At 33.3% G+C, this 22,252-nt stretch overlaps 4 protein-coding genes across 4 annotated transcripts; 2 read left to right on the plus strand and 2 right to left on the minus strand.

Annotated features, from left to right (window-relative positions):
- Nucleotides 1-1,061: 1,061 nt before the first annotated feature.
- On the minus strand, nucleotides 1,062-3,157 carry LOC125187330 (peroxidase 27-like). The gene is made up of 4 exons (XM_048083894.1): nucleotides 2,909-3,157; nucleotides 2,361-2,549; nucleotides 2,081-2,246; nucleotides 1,062-1,676 (listed from the first exon to the last, which is right to left on the minus strand). Exons 1-4 carry the CDS (start codon nucleotides 3,119-3,121, stop codon nucleotides 1,270-1,272), a joined length of 975 nt encoding a protein of 324 aa, XP_047939851.1. The 5' UTR covers nucleotides 3,122-3,157; the 3' UTR covers nucleotides 1,062-1,269.
- Nucleotides 3,158-8,318: 5,161 nt separating this feature from the next.
- Nucleotides 8,319-9,295, plus strand: LOC125186061 (MYB-like transcription factor ETC3). The gene is made up of 3 exons (XM_048082377.2): nucleotides 8,319-8,512; nucleotides 8,663-8,783; nucleotides 8,887-9,295. The coding sequence occupies exons 1-3, from the start codon at nucleotides 8,449-8,451 to the stop codon at nucleotides 8,978-8,980; spliced, it is 279 nt and encodes a 92-aa protein (XP_047938334.1). The 5' UTR covers nucleotides 8,319-8,448; the 3' UTR covers nucleotides 8,981-9,295.
- A 6,151-nt stretch (nucleotides 9,296-15,446) lies between these two features.
- LOC125190439 (isocitrate lyase-like) lies at nucleotides 15,447-18,280 on the plus strand. The gene is made up of 5 exons (XM_048087754.2): nucleotides 15,447-15,594; nucleotides 15,661-15,900; nucleotides 16,455-17,335; nucleotides 17,420-17,901; nucleotides 17,998-18,280. The coding sequence occupies exons 1-5, from the start codon at nucleotides 15,565-15,567 to the stop codon at nucleotides 18,093-18,095; spliced, it is 1,731 nt and encodes a 576-aa protein (XP_047943711.1). The 5' UTR covers nucleotides 15,447-15,564; the 3' UTR covers nucleotides 18,096-18,280.
- Nucleotides 18,281-18,662: 382 nt separating this feature from the next.
- On the minus strand, nucleotides 18,663-21,567 carry LOC125191128 (glucose-6-phosphate/phosphate translocator 2, chloroplastic-like). Its single transcript, XM_048088599.2, has 5 exons — nucleotides 20,938-21,567; nucleotides 20,358-20,583; nucleotides 20,034-20,256; nucleotides 19,730-19,943; nucleotides 18,663-18,976 (listed from the first exon to the last, which is right to left on the minus strand). The coding sequence occupies exons 1-5, from the start codon at nucleotides 21,445-21,447 to the stop codon at nucleotides 18,965-18,967; spliced, it is 1,185 nt and encodes a 394-aa protein (XP_047944556.1). The 5' UTR covers nucleotides 21,448-21,567; the 3' UTR covers nucleotides 18,663-18,964.
- Nucleotides 21,568-22,252: the final 685 nt, after the last annotated feature.

Below are 22,252 nucleotides of genomic sequence, written 5' to 3' on the forward strand. Positions count from 1 at the left end.
CATCAATACCATCAATTATCTTAATTACAAATTAATACTACTATGTACTTATATACTATTCTGAAAACAATACTACTATATATATTAGCTGTTTAGAATGACTGCCTGTCGGTAAATAGGAAATACAAAGCACGTCCCATAGTCGACGACCTTGAGGTCACATTTACCTATTGTGTGAAGAAAAGAATACTCGGATTTTTAACATTAATATTAATTTAAATCCCGGGATACATGAGCCGGTGCTTAGAATAGAGGAATTTGTTTACACACGGGTCGGGTCAGGTCGGGTCGGGTTTGAAATAGTGGCTTATGTTAAAATAGAAACCAAATGGCAAAGAAAGAAAAACAGTACTCCCTATGTCCCATAAATGTTAAGTCACTTCATTTTTTGTAAATTAATTTACTATTTATCCACTTTAACTATTTATTACGATTTTTTCAAAACGAGTGCACAGAATGAAGTGACTCAACTTTTGTGGGATAGTGGGAGTACATATTTAATTGGGGTTCACATATATCGTTTTATCTCTAATTTAATTTCCATTAATTATTTAGTACAACTATTAACAAGATTTTTAACATTACATAATAATAGTACTATTTCTTAATAGCCATCTTATTGATCTCAATGTAAGCTCAATATCCTTGTACGCATGGTGGACTCATCCAAAAAGACTGGAAAATACTGAAATTCATAACAATTGCATCCTCTTAAGGGTCAACTAAATCGTTGGTCATAGCCATATTGATCATGACTGATACTCCCTTCATTTCATAGTAATAGAGTCATTTTGTCATTTTGGTACTTTCCATAGTAATGAAGGCATTTCTTGGCCGACCATTAGTGTTAAATACCAAACAAGAGACTTCATTTTAAATGTGAGAGCTCATTTCGTCTATAAATCCCAAATATGTTACTTTGCACAACCGAGGCGGGACATCTGAATTGATAACACATATATCAAGATTCTTTTAATTTTAACTCCCTTTAAATTATTTTTCTTGGTCAATGATCATAACTTACAAACTCTAATGAAAATTTGGAAAGGTGTCACCCTTGATAGTGGAAACCAAACACTCTTATTATACAACCCAACTTATTCCCACACATGAAAACCCAAAAACCACTACAATTATTCAACAAATTTGAACAATTGATCAAGCAACAAATTATAAACAAATGGATAATCACACCATCATTATCGCCTGTCCAAATTAAGACAGACTAATCAACCCAAACCAATCTTCCCCAAATCAATTAATCCATAGTTAATTAACAAAAGCACATCTTCTCCTCACTTCACCCTGGCTCCCTGTGAGCACACCGATCTTGCCCATTTTCACCATTGATTCCGCAAAATCTTCCAAGAAAGTGGAGCCCTTAGTCCTTGCTTGGCGAAGAACATACTCCCTTGTCTCGGCATCAGCGAGGAGAGCCGAGTCGGAGGTGAAGAGGCCTCTTCTCTTGGCTACGAGGGTGTAGTAGTCCTCGTCGAACGTCTTGAAGCTGCCCGGGTCCATCTCGACTAGGGTTGTCTGGTCGGTCGGGGAGCACCGGGTCCTCAGGCGGGCCGCGTAGTTGGGGTCCAATGAGGGGTCGCTGTCGCCTCGGCCCGTGAAGTTGTAGAGGCGGTTGGTGAAGCTAGAGCAGTGGGAGGTCCCGATGGTGTGGCTTCCTGTTGCACGTGTGTGTTTTGTCAGCTATTGCATACAGGCGCGGACGCAGAAATTTATTTTAGTATATTCTAAATTTTGAGACCCTAATTTTTTATGATATTTTTGAGATGATGTGGGAATTTTCATCATAATTCACACAAATAAGAAAATATGGTTAATATAAATAGCTAGGTTACAAAAAATCATTTCTTCATAAGGGCATTTTGGTCATTTCAATTTCTTGGTGCATATGCATAGTTCTTATCACATGTTACAATATTTCCAACAATGATTGTTGCAATGTTTGTTTAAGTAGTAATTGACCTTAACTAACATTTATAGCTGTGGAATCTTAGCAAAATTATTTACTCTTATTATAGGCATGAAAATATGTGTATATAGCATATTCGATCAATTTTATTACCTGACAAGACAACAAGATCCTTTGTGGTCAAGTTCTTGGAGGCGAAACTTGCTTTCAGTTGGGTGATGTTAAAGAAAGGGGGTGGAAGATTAGTCAAAGTCTCGTTGGCGATCGACACTCTCCCGTCCCTTCTCCCCAACGGCACGGGCCAGAAAGGTCCGTGAAGCTGTAGAAAAAGAATACGAGACGAAATATTATTTTAAAAAACCACTCATTTCTTCAATAAATAGAGAAAATATCACTCAAACATCGCCAATTAGTTGTGCCGGATATCACTTACAGCTACAGTAGCATCACGGGCGACCAAAGCCAAGATATCGGCACAAGAAACAACACCGGGGCACTCCTTCTCCACGGCAGTTTTCACTCTATCAATAGATCCATAGCCTCTTAGAGAAAGGTTAGGGAATCCATCTTTCTCGGCTTGATTGTTTGATGTTGAGTTTATCAACACTGAACCATCGCAACCCTACAAAATTGTGACACGAATTATTAAATAGACGGACGCAGAAAAATAATTTGAGAAAGCTAACAAAATGTGCTAAAAGTTGGTTGGGGGTGCTGAAGCTCCCCCGAACATTTTCACTATAGGGATAATATAAAAAAAAATTACATATTTTTTTGCTTGGGGGTGCTTCAGCACCCCTGAATCCGTCCACGGGATTTAGAGTGACGACTTCATGACTAAAAGGCATGTTGCGGGCCAAATTACTCGAATCCCAACCGCTTTTAAAACAAAAAAGAACTATGTATACACATAAACTTCCAAGTAACGACTGCATGTATGTTCGAACAAAGATGAAAAGGGAAAATACGATCAAAACGTACCCTAACGAAGCAATCGTGGAAATGCATCCGGAGGAGGGGAGCTGCAAGAGTTGGGGCAACAGCTATAATCTTATTAGTTTCTTTCTTGACAATGTATTCAACATTTGGGCATGTCTTGCTGTAGTATTTGAGAGATAGGCTTTGGGCATTGCTTAGTGCAATGAAGCATAGAAAGAGAAGAGTGAGAGAGAAAAGCTTAGTTGAAGAAGCCATTTTCTTCTCAAACTCAAAAATGTTTTAGTTGGTTGATTGAATTGTACTAATGGTAGGTGTATATATAGATAATCATGGATTAATATTAATATGATGGGATGGAGGGCTTAATCAACATTTCATTTATTGTAAATTAGTTGTCAATTTAGCTAGTAATGGACAATTATTTTGTTGATGGGGTATCTTAGTTAGGGTTGACTTGGATATTAATTGAGGTATTTAAAACTAGGGCTTACATGTGGTGTGGTGTGGTGAAGTTACCTTTTCTTAGTTGGAATTTTGTATGATTGTGAAAAGCAATTTCAGTCTCAATTACCAAACCACGTCCATGATAAAATATATAGTAAAAATAAAATTTGTTATAATATACGATTCACATTTATTTAAAAATTGAAATTTCAAATAATTATATATTTAGACTTCGAAATTATCAACTCTAATTAGTAATAGTCACACTGTTATCTACTAAAAGTGACAATAAATTCTAAAAAAATAATTATATCTGAATTCGGTGCATTAACTTTTTTGATAATAAGAGTATAAAATTTCAACTACAACGTACTACAAAATTAAAATTATGAAGAAAATTATACGTAAAAAAAATGAAAAAAAACACATATAGGGTTTGTCTTGTTTACTTTTTACTTTATGATAGAAAATAAGATTTTTAATTTCTTATCATTATACTAGTTCTTAGACAATTATTCTCATGCTGAAAAATTGTCACTTGCAACTTATAGCTAGTCAACGACCATTTTTGCTAATTAATATATAATCTCATTTTCTAAATAATAAAAATTTTGACACAGTAATTAATACAACTCATGATATACTTATAATTGGATCAGACCGATGCACTTTATTATTTTAAAGCAATGTGAATTAACTCCATTTATAATTAGTAGTAGGTTTTTCAAAAATAATTAAACCTGTCTAGTGCTACAAAACAATCCAAAAGCAGGTAGATCTACCTAGTAAATTAGCAGCCAAGTAGGTATTTATGCAAAGTAACTAACTAATTAATTATAATTAATTAATGACATATTGTGTCACTGTTGAGATTCATGCCGTCACTTTCGTGATCCGTTAATTAAGTAAGTAGAATCTTTTAATTTCATATATCATATCATAAAAACCAAGAAGATAACATTAGGTTTAATTATTTTAATATAAAATAGAAACGCATTTTACGGTTATAATTATGTGAGTAGATAGATATTGAAAAATATTTATATAGTATAATGCAAAAAGAAAATATTAGGTGAACTAAAAAAATACATTAAACACATAAAAGTCATTGTATTCACAGTAAAATTAATTAAACTAAAATTAAATGAAATTAAATAAACTTTGATACTCATGAAATTTGGAAATAATTCTCCATTGTTATATTGTTAATTTAAAATGTAAATTCTCATTAAAATCTCTCTCTTAATTTATATGCATGCATATATACATGGTTGTTTTATGTCAATATTTTTGTATGTCTGTCTTTTATTAGAGTGATTACTTCCTACGTCCCCGATTAATGTGGGGCGTTTCATTTGGCACACGAATTAAGAAAAAATATTTAATGTGCGGAATTGTGAGAGAATAAAATAATAAAAAATAATTTTACTGAAAAAATGAAATGACTGATTTAACTTGGCGCGTCTCAAAAGGAATATAAACAATTAACTTGGGATGAATGAAACAAAATTGACTAATTTATCGTGGTATTTATTTTAGCTAATATGCATTTTTTTTATAAAAATCTTCGCTTGAAATGAAGTTTCAGAATTGGGTTTTTGGACTATTGGATTATGATATTATCCATTGGAATATGGAAATGGCCCAATGTTGGAGAAGAAATATTAAATCGACAATAATATAATTTTTCCGACATATTCAACGCCATATATTCTGTGGAATAATGAGCCATTCAATCCCATGTTCACATAATTATCTAATTTCACTATACTATTTTGCACGATCAATTTTTAATAAATAATTAGTGATGATTAGCATACTGAATTACTTCCTTAGCACTCCATAATTCAATCAATTAACTTAGTCTACCGTGATTTTAGAAACTTGTTCATTATAAAATTACTTAGCAATCACACCTTAACTTTGAAGATTTTTGTAATAAATAAATCACTAGAATTCTCGTTACTCTGTAAGAATCTCGATTTATTTATAGAAAGTTTTTGTTTTGGCTCACACTCAACAACAATGGTTGAACTAAGCATTTCAAGTTTGGATAATGCAAAGACTATTATTTAACAGCTCCCCCAAAAAATTTTATTTTGAGATTAAAACATAAATGAAAATTAATATGTAGAAATTTAACTAATCGCCACTACTACTATTTTGATTATAATTTCTTGATATTTGTCCCTAAACAGAGAGGAATAAGAAAGAGAGAGACGAATCAGCCATATTGTTAAAACTATGGCATAAAACAAATTCTTGATTCTCAAATATAACTAGTTAAATACTCCTAATATTTTATTTTTTGTTATATATTATCTCATTAGATCTTTACTATATTTCACACATAGATCTTATAAATTAAATTTAAAAAAATATATTTGCACAAAAAATTCATAATTGCTGACGCCTGAGAGCCTACGCCCCCATTCCAACTTGCAAAATTATCTTGCATAATTTAATAAATTAATTAATCCACCTCACTACATATGGTGTGCACATCATCTATTATTTACCTTCCACGCAAGAATTCGACGAGTTAATTCAACTTTCAAATGCCACATTTTTTTACTAGTGACCAATACAAAAAATCATCTCAATTATTTTAAGAAATGACTCTAAACTTGGACCCATAAAACTATTGTTAATTTTTATATTTATTGACGAAAATTCAATGGCGTAAGGCTAAGGCTAGAGTTGCCGTAAGCTGACAATTCATCAATTTTATTATGAAAATAGATATTTATTTTGGTTTCTAATTAAATAAATATGCCCTGCGTATGTTGCTTAATTAAAATACCAAATCCGACAGAAAAAAAAGGACTTGAAAAAGACCATCACAACATGATATGTATAGGCTAACCTATGAGGCTATGAGTTCAATTTATTAGTATTAGAATCAATTTTCCTCTCAAATTAGTTAATGAAAGATGATACAATGGTTCAACTAATTCAAACTAGCTAGTCACGGATCATAATGTTGTGAAGGTTTATTATGTTCCACATCGAGTGAATAATGAATGCGCGGGAACAAATCCCGCCCAATTATCGACAAAAATGTGCTAAATTTCCCGTGTCAACGTTACAGAGCACCGATACGGTCACTATACTCTTCCACACCAAACTTAGTGAGCATTGTATTTTTTTTAAAAAAAATTTTAAGTAAAATTAAACGTATAATTTAGTGTAAAATTAGTTAATTAGGCATTTATTTGAATTTTATAAATTATACACTAGTGGTGAATGGATGATGGAGCAACTAAATATTTTTTATTCTAATATAAAATCTAACTTGTTACAATTAACAGCCTAACAACCTGGATCTCTATCACTAATTAGTTGTCTCCTGCTCAATTAGTTTTTAATGAACATAGTCAACTGGGATTTGATTAATTTCTTTAATGATATATCTGTAGCTGTTGTGCACACGTCCTTTTTAGTTCTTTAAGAATTTTATTATATATAAATGTGTAAGGTAAAAATGTAAATATACTACTACAAGAATATGGAGTTTAGTGAAAATAACAAACACTTAATAGCGGATTCACGTGGGTCGCAAGTTGACCGACTCCAATAAATTCAGCCTTTGAAGCTATCGCTGACCCCATGATGCAAAAACCTCCTTCCCGAGCCTTTGTAATTGGGGTACATTTCTATTTGTCGTTTGTCATGTATTGCTATTGATGACCGAGGTTGATGCACCTCCTCTATCTTCCGATGCCCATATATCTTAATAACATCAGACGTGGGCCTAAGTTGGATAAAATGTGTTTTTTTTTTTTGATAAAAATAAAAGGCTCAGTGGTGAGCACAAGTTCGCAAGGCGGCAAAGGTAACAAAGAAGAAATGGGCCTAATTGAGATTCACTTACATAAATACTCACACTAAAGATGGGCTTTCTAATATGTTTACATTTGGAGTACTTTACATTAATTTTACCAACAATTGTTGGGCCCATAATGTGAAGCTAATATGGGCAGAGTCATAAAAAAAGAAAATAAGAAAAAAGAAAATGGTATTATTGTCGTTTTTAGCTAGTTAATTTAGGAGTATTATATTGTGTTTATTAATAGTTTTGTATATATTCGTAATTAATATACTTAATTTTTATGGAAATATATTTTAGCTTATATAAATACTTTAGTGGACAATAAGTAAAAAATAGAACCATCAAAAATATTTTTTAAGTAGAAGTGTTACTATTTTTCCCTATAAAGACTTCTGTGATAATTTATTTGGAGAGGTATTACGCCTTTAAATTATGAATTAAACCAAATAAGTCAAAATGGATCTTCGTAATCGTTGGTTTGACTCAACCATGATATACATATTAAATAAGTTCGATCATACTTCAAAATTGTGATATTAAAAGTTTAATATGATCTCAATCTGGACAGGTATTAATAATGCAAATAAATTAAAAAGAACGCTGACCCAATTAAATCGGATCATAATCTGAATATTTAAGCTCAAACATTTATAAAAAGCTTTGTTCCCATTTTGCTTTTCCAAAAAACAGAAATAATCTCATAAGATTTGGATAAAAAACATAACATCCAAAATCTTGTTGCCATACAAATCTAACCTTGATTTAAAAATTATTTCAGGTGTACAGCAAAAACAAATTAATAAAGAAAAAGTCATCTTATAAATATTTATTGTCACTACTTCCAATATCAACTCTAAATAAACATAATATTTTATAATCTTTACAATTATTTTACCAATTGACCCATCACCCAAATAATTCTGTTTGATCTATTAAATTGTACTATTGTCCCTTCGCACTCTTTACCAAGAAACTTCCTTATTTAGAAAGTTTACTTTCCCTTCCTAAACATAAAATTTAATTCATATATACCAATATTCATTAATTTTCTAATGTTCAACTACCTATCAAACATGAACCCACATTTCCATTTTGATCAACTACCATTCTCCATTTTCCAACCTTTTTCTTATATTCAACTACCCTTTAAATTCTCCCATAAAGGAGATCAAACAATCTTTTTTATCCACTATATTTTGCAACAATATTGCACTTCACACACTCACACACACTAACACAAACAGTATTTCCCATAAATATCCAAAAATATTTCAACTTCTTGAAAATACATCAAGAAACCCTAAAAATGGCTGGTGATCAGCTGCCTAAGGCCGAGACCCCCGACGACACGGTTACTATCAGCTCCATAGGTAAGAGAAACTATCTAAAACTTATTTGCTACCATTTTCTTTTAAATTTTTGCATATATTCATTAATTTATGGTGTTTTATCAAAAATCATAGTATGAAATTAGGTTATTTTCTTCACTTGTTGATTAATATCGAAATAAATATTTTTAGGTGAAGTAGTAGATTTGGTAGCTGCTGATGAAAATTCAATCAGTGAAGCAGCAAAGAAGCTTGAGATTTCTGAAGATGAGGAAACCCTAATTATCAGAATGTTTAATTTGGTTGGAGACAGGTTTTTTCCCCTTAATTATCTCTATTTAACCACTATTTTTTTTTAATTTTTGTGATATACTATATTTGTTTTAAATGGATTTAATTTGACAAAAGTATTTTAGGTGGTCTTTGATTGCTGGAAGAATTCCTGGAAGAAGTGCTGAGGAAATTGAGAAGTACTGGAATTCCAGACATTCTACTAATCAAAACAACTGATTAAATACAATTTGGAATCTTCATGGAGATAATGTTTCTGACCAGATTAATTAAAGTAGGGGAATTTCTAATTTTTATTACATTAATTAGCGGATTGTGATCTTTCACTATGTTAGTGGAACTATAATATTTGAGTTGTCTTTTTATGAATATTTGACCAAAACATGTTTAGGTCGTTTGTGATATGTGAAGTTTCAGTTGTGAAAATTTCTACTAAGTCCCCCTAGTTTCTCTTGCAACCAATACATTGGAAGATCTGAGTCTGATAAATTATTATTGATCATTTTTAAAAATTGTATACTAAGTAATTTCATATGAACATTTTGTCTATGTATGAGAATGTTGCATGCCATTTGATCTATACATGTTTACCAGCTAGTATCGTTACATTATGATTAAAGTATTAAGTACTACCTCTGTCCCACAATATGAGTCCACATTTGACCCAACACGAGTTTTAAGAAATGTAAAGAAAAATGAGTTGAATAAGTTAGTGGAGTAAGAGTCCCACATTTATTTATTAGTTTTATAATGAAGGTGAGTGGAATGAGTAAGTGGAATGTGAGACCTACTTACCATTTATAGTAAAAGTAAAAATGGACTTTTATTGTGGGACGGACTAAAATGGCAAAAGTAGACTCTTATTGTGGGACGAATGTTGTACTCCCTCCATCCCAACTAAGTTGAGTCACTTCGTTTTTGCACTCGTTTTGAAAAATCGTAATAAATAGTTAAAGTTGATATATAGTAAAGTGAAAGCTAGAATAATATAATTATGAGTCTTATCTACATTATTCTCAATTTTACTGTACTATATATCACTTTAACGATTTATTATGATTATTTAGTGCAAAAAATGACTCAACTTGGTTTAGACAGATAAAGTAATATATTAGCACTAACATATTTTAGATTAGTTCTTAGTTTTCACTAAATTGGATTTTCATAGTGGCCCCATGCTACACATCGTATCATATTTGATTTTGTTATACTCCATTAGTTTTGATTTTGCCCATTATGAAAGATACTTATGAAAATTGGAAAGTTCAATTTTATATTCTAGTTTAAAAAGTTATGACATTGAGTAGAGGAACCGTTATGATTGAAATGTTAATTACGTCTCTTTAATATATAGTGATCAATGCATGACCACGTCTTAGTGCATAACTAGAGATCATGTCTCAAACATTAGATCAATAAATTGGAAGGATGAGTTTGGTTGGATTATGGAGTTCACTAGTATAATAACGTTTTGGTTCACTTCGTGTTTTCAAATTCGTGTTATGAACGAAAACGTTTTATAGTGAACTAAAACACCCGTATAATGAACTACAACGCCCTTATAATGAACTCCATATTTTCATATCCGAAAATTTTAAAATTCTATCTCAACCTTCTACTTTGGTTGTGATTCGATCTCTAGTTATGCATTAAAGATGTAGTGGCTCTGTAACACTTCTCTCTCTATATAAGGCATGTGATAAATTAGTTTAAATCGTACCAAAAATATTTAGAATTCGGATCGAATAATATGATTTTGATTGTGATAATCAACTTCGTCTATAGAAAAATCTTCTGAAATTATTTGAACAAAAGGACAGGAAGTGATAATTGACTAATCACTTATGGCATCATTGAAAATGATACCACTCATGATATCATAGGATGCAAATATAGGCACCCTACCCTATGCATGTGCAATATATTTTTATGATAAGGAAATAAAAAACTTTAGTGTATGCGTTGGAATTTTGCTTGGTTGGCACAAACTATCAATCAATCTAATCTAACACTACCAAAGTAACACTTACACTCAGTTTCACTGTTAGACCGACATGTATAAAGAAATTTCCCAGATGAGTAAGCCTTCATAGCAAGTACATATAGTATATACTCCCCCAGGTCATAATTAAAAAATTGAGATGTTAAAGGTATTAAGATTTGAAATGTTGAAGAGAAGAGAGTATAATAAAAGAAAATAAAAGAAAATTTTAAAAAAAGAAAGAGTAAAATATGAGAAAAGATAGAGCTTTTGCCTGATGGTGGTTGAAGAATGCAGTCATTGAAATAATTATATAGTAATTGAGATAGAGCTTGTCCAATGAATTTTTGGTTTATCTATATAATTGAGATGAAGTAGAAAAAATCAAAGATAAGAAGACATAATAGTCTCCCTTTCTTCGCAAAGGGTTTGTTTCATTTTTCTATTTCGGTCTCAGATAGTTTGTTTCATTTTTCTATTTCGGTCCGTCGGACATAGTTTGTCCTATTTCACGTTTTACCATTACTGATAGTGGACCCTCATATTCCATTAACTCATTCCTACTCACATTTTATTATAAAACTATAGTATATAAAAGTTAGATCCACATTCTACTAACTTTTTCAATTCACCTTTTATAACATTTTTTAAAATTCATGTCCGATCAAAATGAAACAAATATTTGAAACGAGGGAGTCTCCACTAATAAAAGGATTATAAAATTGCTAACTATTACTTCTCGGCAAAACACATTCTTAGGTCCTTATACTTTAGTCAAAATGTTCATTAGGTCCTTGTACAATTTTTTCGTTTCAATAAGTCCTTATACTTTTCACAATATTTTTATCAAGTCCTCGTACAATTTTTCGTTTTAGTAGGTCCTTATACTTTTATCATTACTTTCATTAGGTCCTTGTACAATCTTTTATTTTAGGGACTTTTTTACATTTATCTTGGATAATAATCTAAATTTAATTAAACTTAATGAACTTTTTAATATTCCATTATTTAACTTAGCATAGTCTATAAAGATAAAAGTAAAAGATATTTTAAAATAAAAAATTGTATAAGGACCTAATAAAAGTTATAATCAAAGTATAAGGACTTACTAAAACGAAAAAATTGTACGAGGATGTGATGAAATTTATGAGAAAGGTATAAGGACCTATTAAAACCAAAAAATTGTACGAGGACCTAATGAACATTTTGATTAAAATATAAGGACCTAAGAATGTGTTTTGCCTTACTTCTCCACAACATTAGAAAATATTTTCCCTCGAAGTGACAAATAAAGATTATAATCCACATGCATTGATTTTCTCAAACCAATTATTTCAGTGCCCACAAACTTAATAATTCAGTTACAAGTTGCTCGACAGCATCAAGAAAAAAGGACACTAACAATGAAGATAATGATAAGAAAGTGATAAACAGCTCGAATGTTATCCCAATTAAATACTCCCTTTGTGTAGACATTTCTTTTCGGTACGAAGATTAAGAAAAAAATGTGTAATATATTAAATAAAAAGATAATAAAATATGAGAGAGAAAAAAAAAGTAAGAAAAAGGGAGAAGTAAGTGAAAAAGAAATATATTGACTTTTACTAAAAAGGAAAATGACTCTACTATTATAGAACGTACAAAAATGACAAAATGACTCTACTATTACTATAGAACGAAGGGAGTACCACTCTCGATCCCATGATTAAATTGTACTCCCTAGGTGACTAGGTCTCTAAAGAGTATGCACTATTTCCTTTTTCGTCCGTCCCAAAGAGTATAGACTTTCAATTTTGGAAATCCTCTTCTCTTTAACGAGGTGAGACCCATTCTCCACTAATAATACTTAAAAAATTTCTCTATCTATCTCCCTCTCTCTTACTTTACCAATAATGCATTAACATTCGCGTCGAACCCAAAGTTCATACTCTTTGAGGACAGAGGGAATAATTGAATAGTGTATTTTCTTTTTTATCATTCCACTATCATTTTCTTTTATATTAAATATGACATATATAAATTTTTATCTTTAATAATTTATTCTTCCTTTATTTTGCGTTTTATTATCTCATTTACTTTCACCTAATCCATTATCCATTATTTTTTTTAAATCTTATGTTTAAAAGAATACTACACTTTATAATATGGAGTACTATTACTATTTCTTAAAAATAGAAATTATTTTTATTTTGAAATATTCTTTAAAAATATAAACTTTTAAAATTATAGAAATTATACACTTTTTTCTCTTTCCCTCTCTTACTTTGTTCATTATTCTCTCTTTTTTTACTTTGCTAATTTTTTTTTACTCTACCAATTATACATTAAAACATATTGTTTCTTGATGTACTATTAATTCATCATGGACACATGTCCCATTGATTCGAGTTGAGTTAAAAAATTAATAAATTTGAGTTTCATTTTCATAATATATTAATTTTATAAAAAAATTATGAGTACATTTATTATGTACTCTTTTGGTCTCGCTTCTATTAGACACGTTATTTAAGAAAATAATATTTGAAAAGTTAACTAAAGAAATAATAAAACAGAGAGAATAAAATAGAAAATAATGTAAAAGAAATAGATAATATTTTTACTAAAAAACGAAAATAACTCATTTTAGATGTGACATTTTACATATACAATATGATTTTTTTCCAAATTTTTGTGTAATATTCATTACTACGTTTACTATGAATAAATCGGTTTTTTTCCATAATATATATCACAATAGATTGGTATTCCACCTCATAATTGATAGAAACTTCCTTTGTCATCTACTAAACGATGGAATATTGTATTTTGTTCTAAATAATTAAATTTTCTTGAACTTTTTGGTATTCCGATTTAGTTCTGTATATACTAATTTAATTATGTGTACATACTAATCTAATAATGTGAGATAAAAAGGAGGAGAAATGAGCCAATCATAATTTCTACATGATACCATAAATATTTTCACCCGTTTTCAAGAAATCAAGCCTAAATAGTAAATACCTAAAAAACAAAACTTTAAATCAACCGATCCATTAAATTTAAGCTCGAACATTAGTATTTTTTATAATTAGATCACAATTTATGCCCACTATGTACATGCATGTATATTTATTGTGAGATAGAGCTACAATATGTATAAAGGTAACACGTAAGCCCAATTTTGACCTATGTGTCCAAAGCTTATAGTATATTCTAAATTCTTTTCCCATAAGCAATCTTCACGTCGCTATGGATCATACTCAGCTTCAACTTTTGATTCAATCTTTGTTTTTGTACTTTTGTTACTAATCAAATTTGTTTTGGAAGGTTAAATTCTAACTTGCAAATTTAAAATTTTGATGTACTAATAGTTTTGTACCATATGTTTCATTAATTTTGTATAATGATTTTTTCATAATATCAAAAGTTTGATGATATTTTACAAATAGATTTTTTTTAATGCTTGATAGGAACATAAGCATTTGTAATTTTGAATGACTGAACATAATACCACAAAATTTGTATTTATCATTATTTCTATGGCTTGAATTTGATTTATTTTATTTTCCCACTTAATATGCTCATAAACTTGGAATATCGTTAGAGTAATACATATTTGCATATCAGTCATAGGGGTGTGTTAGGGTGACACCATTCTGAACGTAACAACGTGACAACAACATAGCATGCAATTTACGCTACATAAGTTAGCAATTTGCTATACATAATTACGCAATCTGCAGTGATACATTGGCAAACAACACAGCATAAGGTTCCAAGCAACAGTGATACGAAATCAGAGCAATATGGTGACACCATAGTTAAAATGACAAACAAGCAAGCAATCTGCGATAAATAGACAAGCAATCTGTGATACATAGGCAAGCAACTCGGCATATGTTTCCAAACAATCTGTGATACGAAATCACAGATAATCAAACAATCTGCAATTCATAGACAAACAAGTTTGCCACTTGACATGTTAAGATTGAATTTGCTCCTAAATCTAAAGGTTATCATTAATTAAGGGTAGTTTGTCAATTTAGTATAACTCATTACATATATTACAAATTCATATTTGTCACAAACCCTTTTAATTTTTTTTGAGTTTTTTCTAACTCAAAGGTGAATAATGTTAGGCTTACTTGTGGCGTACAGTATTCTGGTTACTATTAAGTATTTTAGAATAGTAAAATTTGCTAGAAAAATTAAAACTCAAATTATTATTAAATATTTCCAAGATCAAGTAAAAAATGTAACTAGATTAAAATTCAAACATAATATTTTTAACTAATTACATTACTTTATTCATGTACGAGGAAACTCTAATTAATTATATGTCCAAATCATTAAATTTTTATGATCACGACGAGAATTAATAGAAGAATTAGTAAGGAATGTTACGCACAACTAAGTTAGCTTCGCTATGAACATAATTTTTTTTTTTTAAAAAAAACCTTATTAAAAGTAAAACGGATTTTTTCTGAAAAAAATCAAGCTCAATAATCTGATAAAGTTTATAATATCAAATTTCTTCTAAAATTTGTAATAGTTACGTAATAAAAAAAGAATCATTACTCGAAAAAGAAATAACAACCAAAACCGACAAACCCATTCCGCTTACGTATTAGACCACCTCGTTATTATAGGATGCTTCTAAAAATGTATAGATAAGAACTAGCAATTTTCAATAAATTCACAAATTTTATTGGTTAATGTAATTCTACTTGTCCCCTCCACTGCCTATAAATCCAACATTTCCAGCTCAACAATTTCCCACCAATTCAATCTGTGTACGATTTAATAATTTTTTTTGAAAAAATTAATAATTCAGAGTTCTATCATGGCTGCATCTATCTCAGCCCCTTCAATGGTGAGATTTCCAATTCAATCTGTGTTGTCGATTTGATTTAATTCCTCTAATTAATTACTATAACAGATCATAGAAGAGGAAGCGAGATTCGAATCGGAAGTGGCGGAGGTGCAATCGTGGTGGAATTCGGAGCGGTTCCGGCTAACGCGCCGCCCTTACTCCGCCCGGGACGTGGTGGCGCTCCGCGGCAACCTCCGCCAGAGCTACGCCTCCGGCGAGCTGGCGAAGAAGCTATGGCGAACTCTCAAAACTCACCAAGCTAATGGCACCGCTTCTAGAACATTCGGTTCACTAGACCCGGTTCAGGTAATTAATTGATCACGAGGATCGATAATGATTCTCTATTTATTTCGTGAAACATGTTACTAATTGAATTGTGTTTGGTTAAGAAGAAAAAAAATGTCTTATCAACTGAGTTGCATTTTTTGAGTTGCATTTTTTTAGAATAATGATAAACAATCAAAACAAGATTATATTAATAATTTTGATGTGTTAATTAAATATTAAAATAATAAATATAGTTAGTTAACAAATTAAAAACACTTTATTAGTTTTTGGCCTCTTTTCAATTTTTTATTTTTATATTTAAATTATTTTTCTATTATTTTTCAAATTTGAATTAAAATATGCATTAATTATATTTTATGATTAAAAATTTTCTTAAAAATTATACACAAATACCATAATATTATGCACGTTCCCTGTACTATATATATATGTCTATACTTTTTAATTAAATACTTCCGATTGCACCTCCGCCACTTTTTTGGTTGTACAAAATTACATTTTTTCTCAAATAAACTAATTTTTGGTTGTACAAAATTTGGTTGCATAGCTTTATTGTTTTTTTTATTGTGTAGGTGACTTTGATGGCAAAGCACCTCGACACGATTTACGTGTCGGGGTGGCAGTGCTCGTCCACCCACACTAGCACGAACGAGCCGGGCCCGGACCTCGCCGACTACCCGTACGACACGGTTCCGAACAAAGTGGAGCACCTCTTCTTCGCGCAGCAGTACCACGACCGGAAGCAGCGGGAGGCCCGGATGAACATGAGCCGCGAGGAGCGGGCCCGGACCCCGTTCGTCGACTACCTCAAGCCGATCATTGCTGATGGCGACACCGGTTTCGGGGGCGCCACCGCCACGGTGAAGCTGTGCAAGCTGTTTGTCGAGCGGGGGGCCGCCGGGGTGCACATCGAGGACCAGTCGTCGGTGACGAAGAAGTGCGGCCACATGGCCGGGAAGGTGCTGGTGGCGGTGAGCGAGCACATCAACCGGCTGGTGGCGGCGAGGTTGCAGTTCGACGTGATGGGGGTGGAGACGGTGCTCGTGGCCCGTACGGACGCCGTGGCAGCGACGTTGATCCAAACCAATGTGGACACGAGGGATCATCAGTTTATCTTGGGGGTGACTAATCCGGCCCTCAAAGGGAAGGCGTTGGCAACGGTTATATCGGACGCGATGGCGGCCGGGAAGACAGGGCCGGAGCTGCAGGCTATTGAGGATAAGTGGCTTGCGATGGCGAAGTTGAAGACATTTTCGGATTGCGTTGTGGATGTGATCAACGGGATGAATATTGGCCAGGCCGAGAAGCAGAGGAAATTGAACGAGTGGATGAACCAATCTAGTTTTGACAAGTGTATCTCCAATGAGCAGGGCCGCGAAATCGCGGCCCGCCTCGGCCTGGGGAACCTTTTCTGGGACTGGGATTTGCCCAGAACTAGAGAGGGGTTCTATAGGTATAATTATGAAACAAAATTTACACATTTTCCAATAATGTTGTAAAGAACTTTTTATAATTGTATCGTGTTTTGTGTCAACAGGTTTAAGGGCTCAGTCCACGCGGCCATTGTCCGGGGCTGGGCCTTTGCTGAGCACGCGGATCTAATCTGGATGGAAACATCCAGTCCCGATTTGATTGAGTGCACAGAGTTTGCACATGGGGTGAAGGCGAGGAAGCCGGAGACAATGCTGGCATACAATTTGTCCCCGTCTTTCAATTGGGATGCATCTGGGATGACGGACAATCAAATGGTGGACTTCATCCCGAAAATTGCCAAGCTAGGGTACTGCTGGCAATTCATAACTCTGGCCGGCTTCCACGCCAATGCCCTAATCATTGACACCTTCGCTAAGGATTTCGCCCACCGGGGCATGTTGGCCTATGTTGAGAAAATTCAAAGGGAGGAGAGGAATCACGGGGTCGACACTCTGGCTCATCAAAAGTGGTCCGGAGCAAACTACTATGATAGGGTGCTCCGGACCGTGCAGGGAGGGATTACCTCGACTGCGGCCATGGGAAAAGGCAAATTATCTATCATTGTTACTATTTTACGTTTCTTTTAATTATGAGTTACGTCACATGGATGATGTTCTAAGATTTGTTACATGAATCTTGTAGGAGTGACGGAGGAGCAATTCCAAGAGACGTGGACTAGGTCTGGAGCGACCGGTGTCTCGAATGATAGCAGTACCGTAATAGCAAAATCGAGGATGTAAGGATGCAAAGGGACGATGGTGGTGTTTGCTTTCCGATTTCGTGATATGATTTATATTATTGGTTAAGAGGCAGATTTTGGGCCCTAATATATTTAATAGTATGGATGATGATATAATATTTCATATTTGTATGTTTATCAACATTTCTACAAGGGAGGAAAATATATGTTGGGTTCTTTCCTTAATTTCGTTTCCTTTTGCATTGTTCGATTGTGAAGCTTAAAGTTCTCATATAATGGTAATCTCAAGGTAGTTGAAGGTGGTCGAGTCACTTATTTTTTTCACATGTTTATAAAAATAATAGTAATTAAATAATTAAAGTTGAGAGAGATAATAAAATAGAGTAGAAAAACTTCGATCTCCATTTACCCTTTAAATGCTTTTTGCTTGGATAATTAAAAAGTGGTAGAAGACGTTTCACTAATTGCCCCCATCACAATGTGTAGTATGAAAATAGTCTTTTTGAAATTCAGCTCTAATTTCTTTTTTTTCTGCATACTTATAATTTTCACATAAGCTAAATTAAAGAGAGGAATTCAGCAAAACAATAAAAATACAAAAACAAAATTCAGAAATATAGAGAAGTAAATAGGTAATATTAATCACACGTTACATTTCCGTACTTGGAATAGAAAATGAAACAACATCAATCTAATTAATAAAGAATTACTATTATACATTAATCTTATTATATATATCTACTTAAACTACCTTATGTCATAAGAAAATTACATCCAACTGAAGTCTCATTTTTTCATCTCTACTAACCAATATTCATAAATCATTGCTTTATTTTTTTTATATCATGTTAGTTCATTGTTAAATATACTTGAACATGCTTCTCTCCCTCGCAAAATCCTTCTCCTTAATCACTGCTTAGCCTGCATAAAAAAAATACAACTTTCATCAGAGAAAAGTATTAAAAACTTCATCGAAAAGAATTTGAGGGTTTTGAAATTTCTATAAATTTGAGGCACCATTGAAATGTTTCAATAGTACTTAGTGTCATCTTAATTGTAAAATAGATAAAAACAAATAGTGGATCTAGTAGATTTCGTGAGTTGCATCAAAGTGATGGGTAAGATATTAAACATATGTGACAAGTTGCAAACTCACATGTTACACGAAAAAGAGATCAGAGTTTTTGTCCTAAAACAGTTGAAAAGGAAATATATTCATTTTTCCAATATAATAAAACCTTAGAACAGAGTATAAAAACTTAATTCTTAGAATGATGCAAAAAAGTCACATTATGACTGTCCCCACGGTGTGGGATCAAATACTAACTAATTTACAGTAATAACTAATAACTAATATCAATGGTGTATATTAAAAATATCAACACTAAGATATAAATTTATCAATCTTCTTGTGTTGATAAACTTATGTCTTTGTATTGATATTTTAAATTTACATGTTGTATTGATGTAATTATGTCTTTATGTTGATAATTTTAATACACAGAATTGAAAGTTATTAGTTATTACTGTAAATTAGTTAGCACACTAGCGCAACCCCTGTCCACACACTTCTACAAAAGAAAATAGTACTAATATTTGATTTTATAGATTTAAATTTTGTGAAATAAAATATAAATATTTATTGTGTGGCTGCATAGTTTTAATGTTAAATACCTGAGAATAGAGAAAAGTGCCAGAGATTGCAATGGCAGCACCAAGAGCATTGATTGGCTGAAGAGGAGTATTGAAGATGATGATGGATGCTACTATCACTGATATTCTCTTCATTGTGTTGCCAATGCTAAATGTCAATGGAGATATCTCATTTAGAGACATGTATGACACTTGATTGTATAGATGGTAAAACACACTTTGAGCCACCACCCACCTACAATTTTTTCCACATTAATTTGGTCATGTTGTGACAAAGAAAAGATATTGCTACTTGCAAATAAAAGATAAAATTGAGATAAATTACCATATGAAATTAGGCCCAATTTGAGAGACAGCCTTTTCCCAACCAACAGCCCATAATTGTGGGCCCTCCACAGCAATAGCAAAAGGGGTGAGAATGAAAAGGGACATAATTGAGAGACAAGCATAGTAATTCATTCCTCCAACTGATTTTCCATTCATTCCTCTCTTTGAGAATATGTTCCTAAATACAAATGCCAAATTTGACAACATTGCCCCCATAAAACCTGCATCCATTAGTCAAACAACCATTATTTTAACTTTTCAATCTCGTATTTTATTTCATTAATTAACAGAGCACTGACCGACACGTGTCGCGTGTTCTTACCGATGAGATTGAAATTGAGCTCGGTGGCGGCGGATAGTGCGCAGCCGCCGATGATAGGCAGCAGGGAGAGGTAAACCGGCAACGAGAAAGCCTCTCCGAGCAGGAACCTCGACACCAGAACGGTGAAAGCTGGTTCACCGCTCTTTATGATGTGAGTGAAAGAAACCGCCACTTTTGACATGCTGACGGTGGCCGCCACGTGTCCTATCGTGTGTGCGACAGCAACCTGCAGCGCACACGGTCGGTTAGTTAAATGTTTCCCATTTTAATAAATGGTACGCAAAACGAGACACTAGAGAATATTATATTACTCCCTTTATTCCCGATTAAGAGTCACACTTTGACTGGGCACGGATTTTAAGAAATGTAAATCTAAGTTGATTGAAAAAGTTAATGGAATGTGGGACCCACTTTTTTATATTGATTTTATAATAAAATGTGAGTGAAGTGAGTTAGTGGAACGTAGGACCTACTTATATTTATGGTAAAAATGAAGTGTGACTCTTAATTGAGGACGGACCGAAATGGAAAAGTGTGACTCTTAATCGGGGACGAAGGGAGTATATTATATTATATTTACCGGGAAAAGAGCTTTCCAGAAATCGAGGTCGGTCTCGGGGGCCTCGGCGATCCTCGAGGCCCACGAGACGAGCATGATGAGGGAGCCGGCGGCGAGCGACAGCGTCGACGTCAGCCAGGGGAAGGGGAAGGCGTTGAGGACTTTCTTGTTGTAGATGTTGAAGACCACGTTGAGGGCCCACCACGTGGCGAAGTAGGCCCCGATCTTGGCCTTCTGCGCGGCGCCCTCCCGGTCGAACTCAATGCTGATCGGGATGGGCTGCGAGCGGGCCTCGTAGGCGTTGCACGGGACTCCAGCTCTCGGGGAGCCCTCCGGCCCTGCCACGGAGGAGCCGAACCCCGTGGCGGAGGAGATATATAAGGGCTTGCGGAGGCACACATCTTTCTTGGAGTGGTGCAATGTTGGGAGAGTTTGAGGTTTTGGGAGAAAAGGGGATCTTTTGAGGAGGTTTTCGGACAATGTTGCTGTGGTTGTGAAGGATTGGTTTGGTGAGAAAGCCATATTCTTCATTTGATTGTGTTGAGGAATGTTGTAGTAATAAACTAGTAGTAGGAATAGTAGAGATTTTTTTATTTGATTTGGTGTGTTACTACTACTAGTGGAGAGACTTTGGGGGTGAGTTTTGAACTACAAAATGGTTAGGGCTATTTATATAGAGGGTGGCCGGGTGCGGTGGGGCCCACGCGGAGCGCGAAGGCCGGCCTCTCGGGTAGGTTAGGGCTGGGGTGGATGTTGGAGTGTATCTGCTGCCTATCAGCTGGTTGGAAGAGGCAAAGACAAAGAGGGGTGAATTGTATGCAATTTGGTGGTAACTTGGATGGAAATGTCCAATTTGGGTTGTTTTTGGATTTATTGTAGATTTTGATTTTGAATGAAGAAGTTGGACTTGTATTGGTATACCTCATTCCATATTTACCTAATTTGGTTGGTGGAGTTTCACATTTTTTCTAAAAATTGTGCTTCAAGTTGGTAACGAGGTATAACTAGCTCAAGCAACAAAGTTGAAACACGACGAGATTCTTTTAAAGCGAGAGAGATATTAGGTTTAATCTACCTACTCTTTTTCAATTAATACTACAAAAGTGGTCAAAGTAAGGAATTAACGAGCAAGGTCTACTAAGAAATGTGATAATTTAAACCGCAACTAAATCAATACAACGTCAAACACACAAAAGAGCACTATAGAAAATTATTAGATGATCTAATTAACGTCAAACAAAAACATATAATAATGCAAGATCCACTAACACTCAGTTCAACAAAGCGACGATACACCAAAAGGGATCTAAAATTGTAAGAAACAAATTATCTACAA

This window comes from Salvia hispanica, chromosome 5 (genome assembly GCF_029641045.1).
Source record: "Salvia hispanica isolate PSC_SH4W2 chromosome 5, Shi_PSC_v1, whole genome shotgun sequence".
Lineage (NCBI taxonomy): Eukaryota > Viridiplantae > Streptophyta > Magnoliopsida > Lamiales > Lamiaceae > Salvia > Salvia hispanica.

What these genes read in the sequence shown, in the direction of transcription:
- LOC125187330 (XM_048083894.1), bottom strand. Translation starts at nt 3,121, where the DNA reads ATGGCTTCTTCAACTAAGCTTTTCTCTCTCACTCTTCTCTTTCTATGC. An exon ending in TCCACGATTGCTTCGTTAGG is followed by an intron (nt 2,550 to 2,908) that starts GTACGTTTTGAT and finishes ACAATTTTGTAG; the next exon opens with GGTTGCGATGGTTCAGTGTT. An exon ending in GGATCTTGTTGTCTTGTCAG is followed by an intron (nt 1,677 to 2,080) that starts GTAATAAAATTG and finishes CACGTGCAACAG; the next exon opens with GAAGCCACACCATCGGGACC.
- LOC125186061 (XM_048082377.2), top strand. Translation starts at nt 8,449, where the DNA reads ATGGCTGGTGATCAGCTGCCTAAGGCCGAGACCCCCGACGACACGGTT. An exon ending in GGTTACTATCAGCTCCATAG is followed by an intron (nt 8,513 to 8,662) that starts GTAAGAGAAACT and finishes AAATATTTTTAG; the next exon opens with GTGAAGTAGTAGATTTGGTA. An exon ending in TTTAATTTGGTTGGAGACAG is followed by an intron (nt 8,784 to 8,886) that starts GTTTTTTCCCCT and finishes AAAGTATTTTAG; the next exon opens with GTGGTCTTTGATTGCTGGAA.
- LOC125190439 (XM_048087754.2), top strand. Translation starts at nt 15,565, where the DNA reads ATGGCTGCATCTATCTCAGCCCCTTCAATG. An exon ending in CTATCTCAGCCCCTTCAATG is followed by an intron (nt 15,595 to 15,660) that starts GTGAGATTTCCA and finishes TTACTATAACAG; the next exon opens with ATCATAGAAGAGGAAGCGAG. An exon ending in GACTGCGGCCATGGGAAAAG is followed by an intron (nt 17,902 to 17,997) that starts GCAAATTATCTA and finishes TGAATCTTGTAG; the next exon opens with GAGTGACGGAGGAGCAATTC.
- LOC125191128 (XM_048088599.2), bottom strand. Translation starts at nt 21,447, where the DNA reads ATGAAGAATATGGCTTTCTCACCAAACCAATCCTTCACAACCACAGCA. An exon ending in TCTGGAAAGCTCTTTTCCCG is followed by an intron (nt 20,584 to 20,937) that starts GTAAATATAATA and finishes TGTGCGCTGCAG; the next exon opens with GTTGCTGTCGCACACACGAT. An exon ending in GCTCAATTTCAATCTCATCG is followed by an intron (nt 20,257 to 20,357) that starts GTAAGAACACGC and finishes TAATGGATGCAG; the next exon opens with GTTTTATGGGGGCAATGTTG.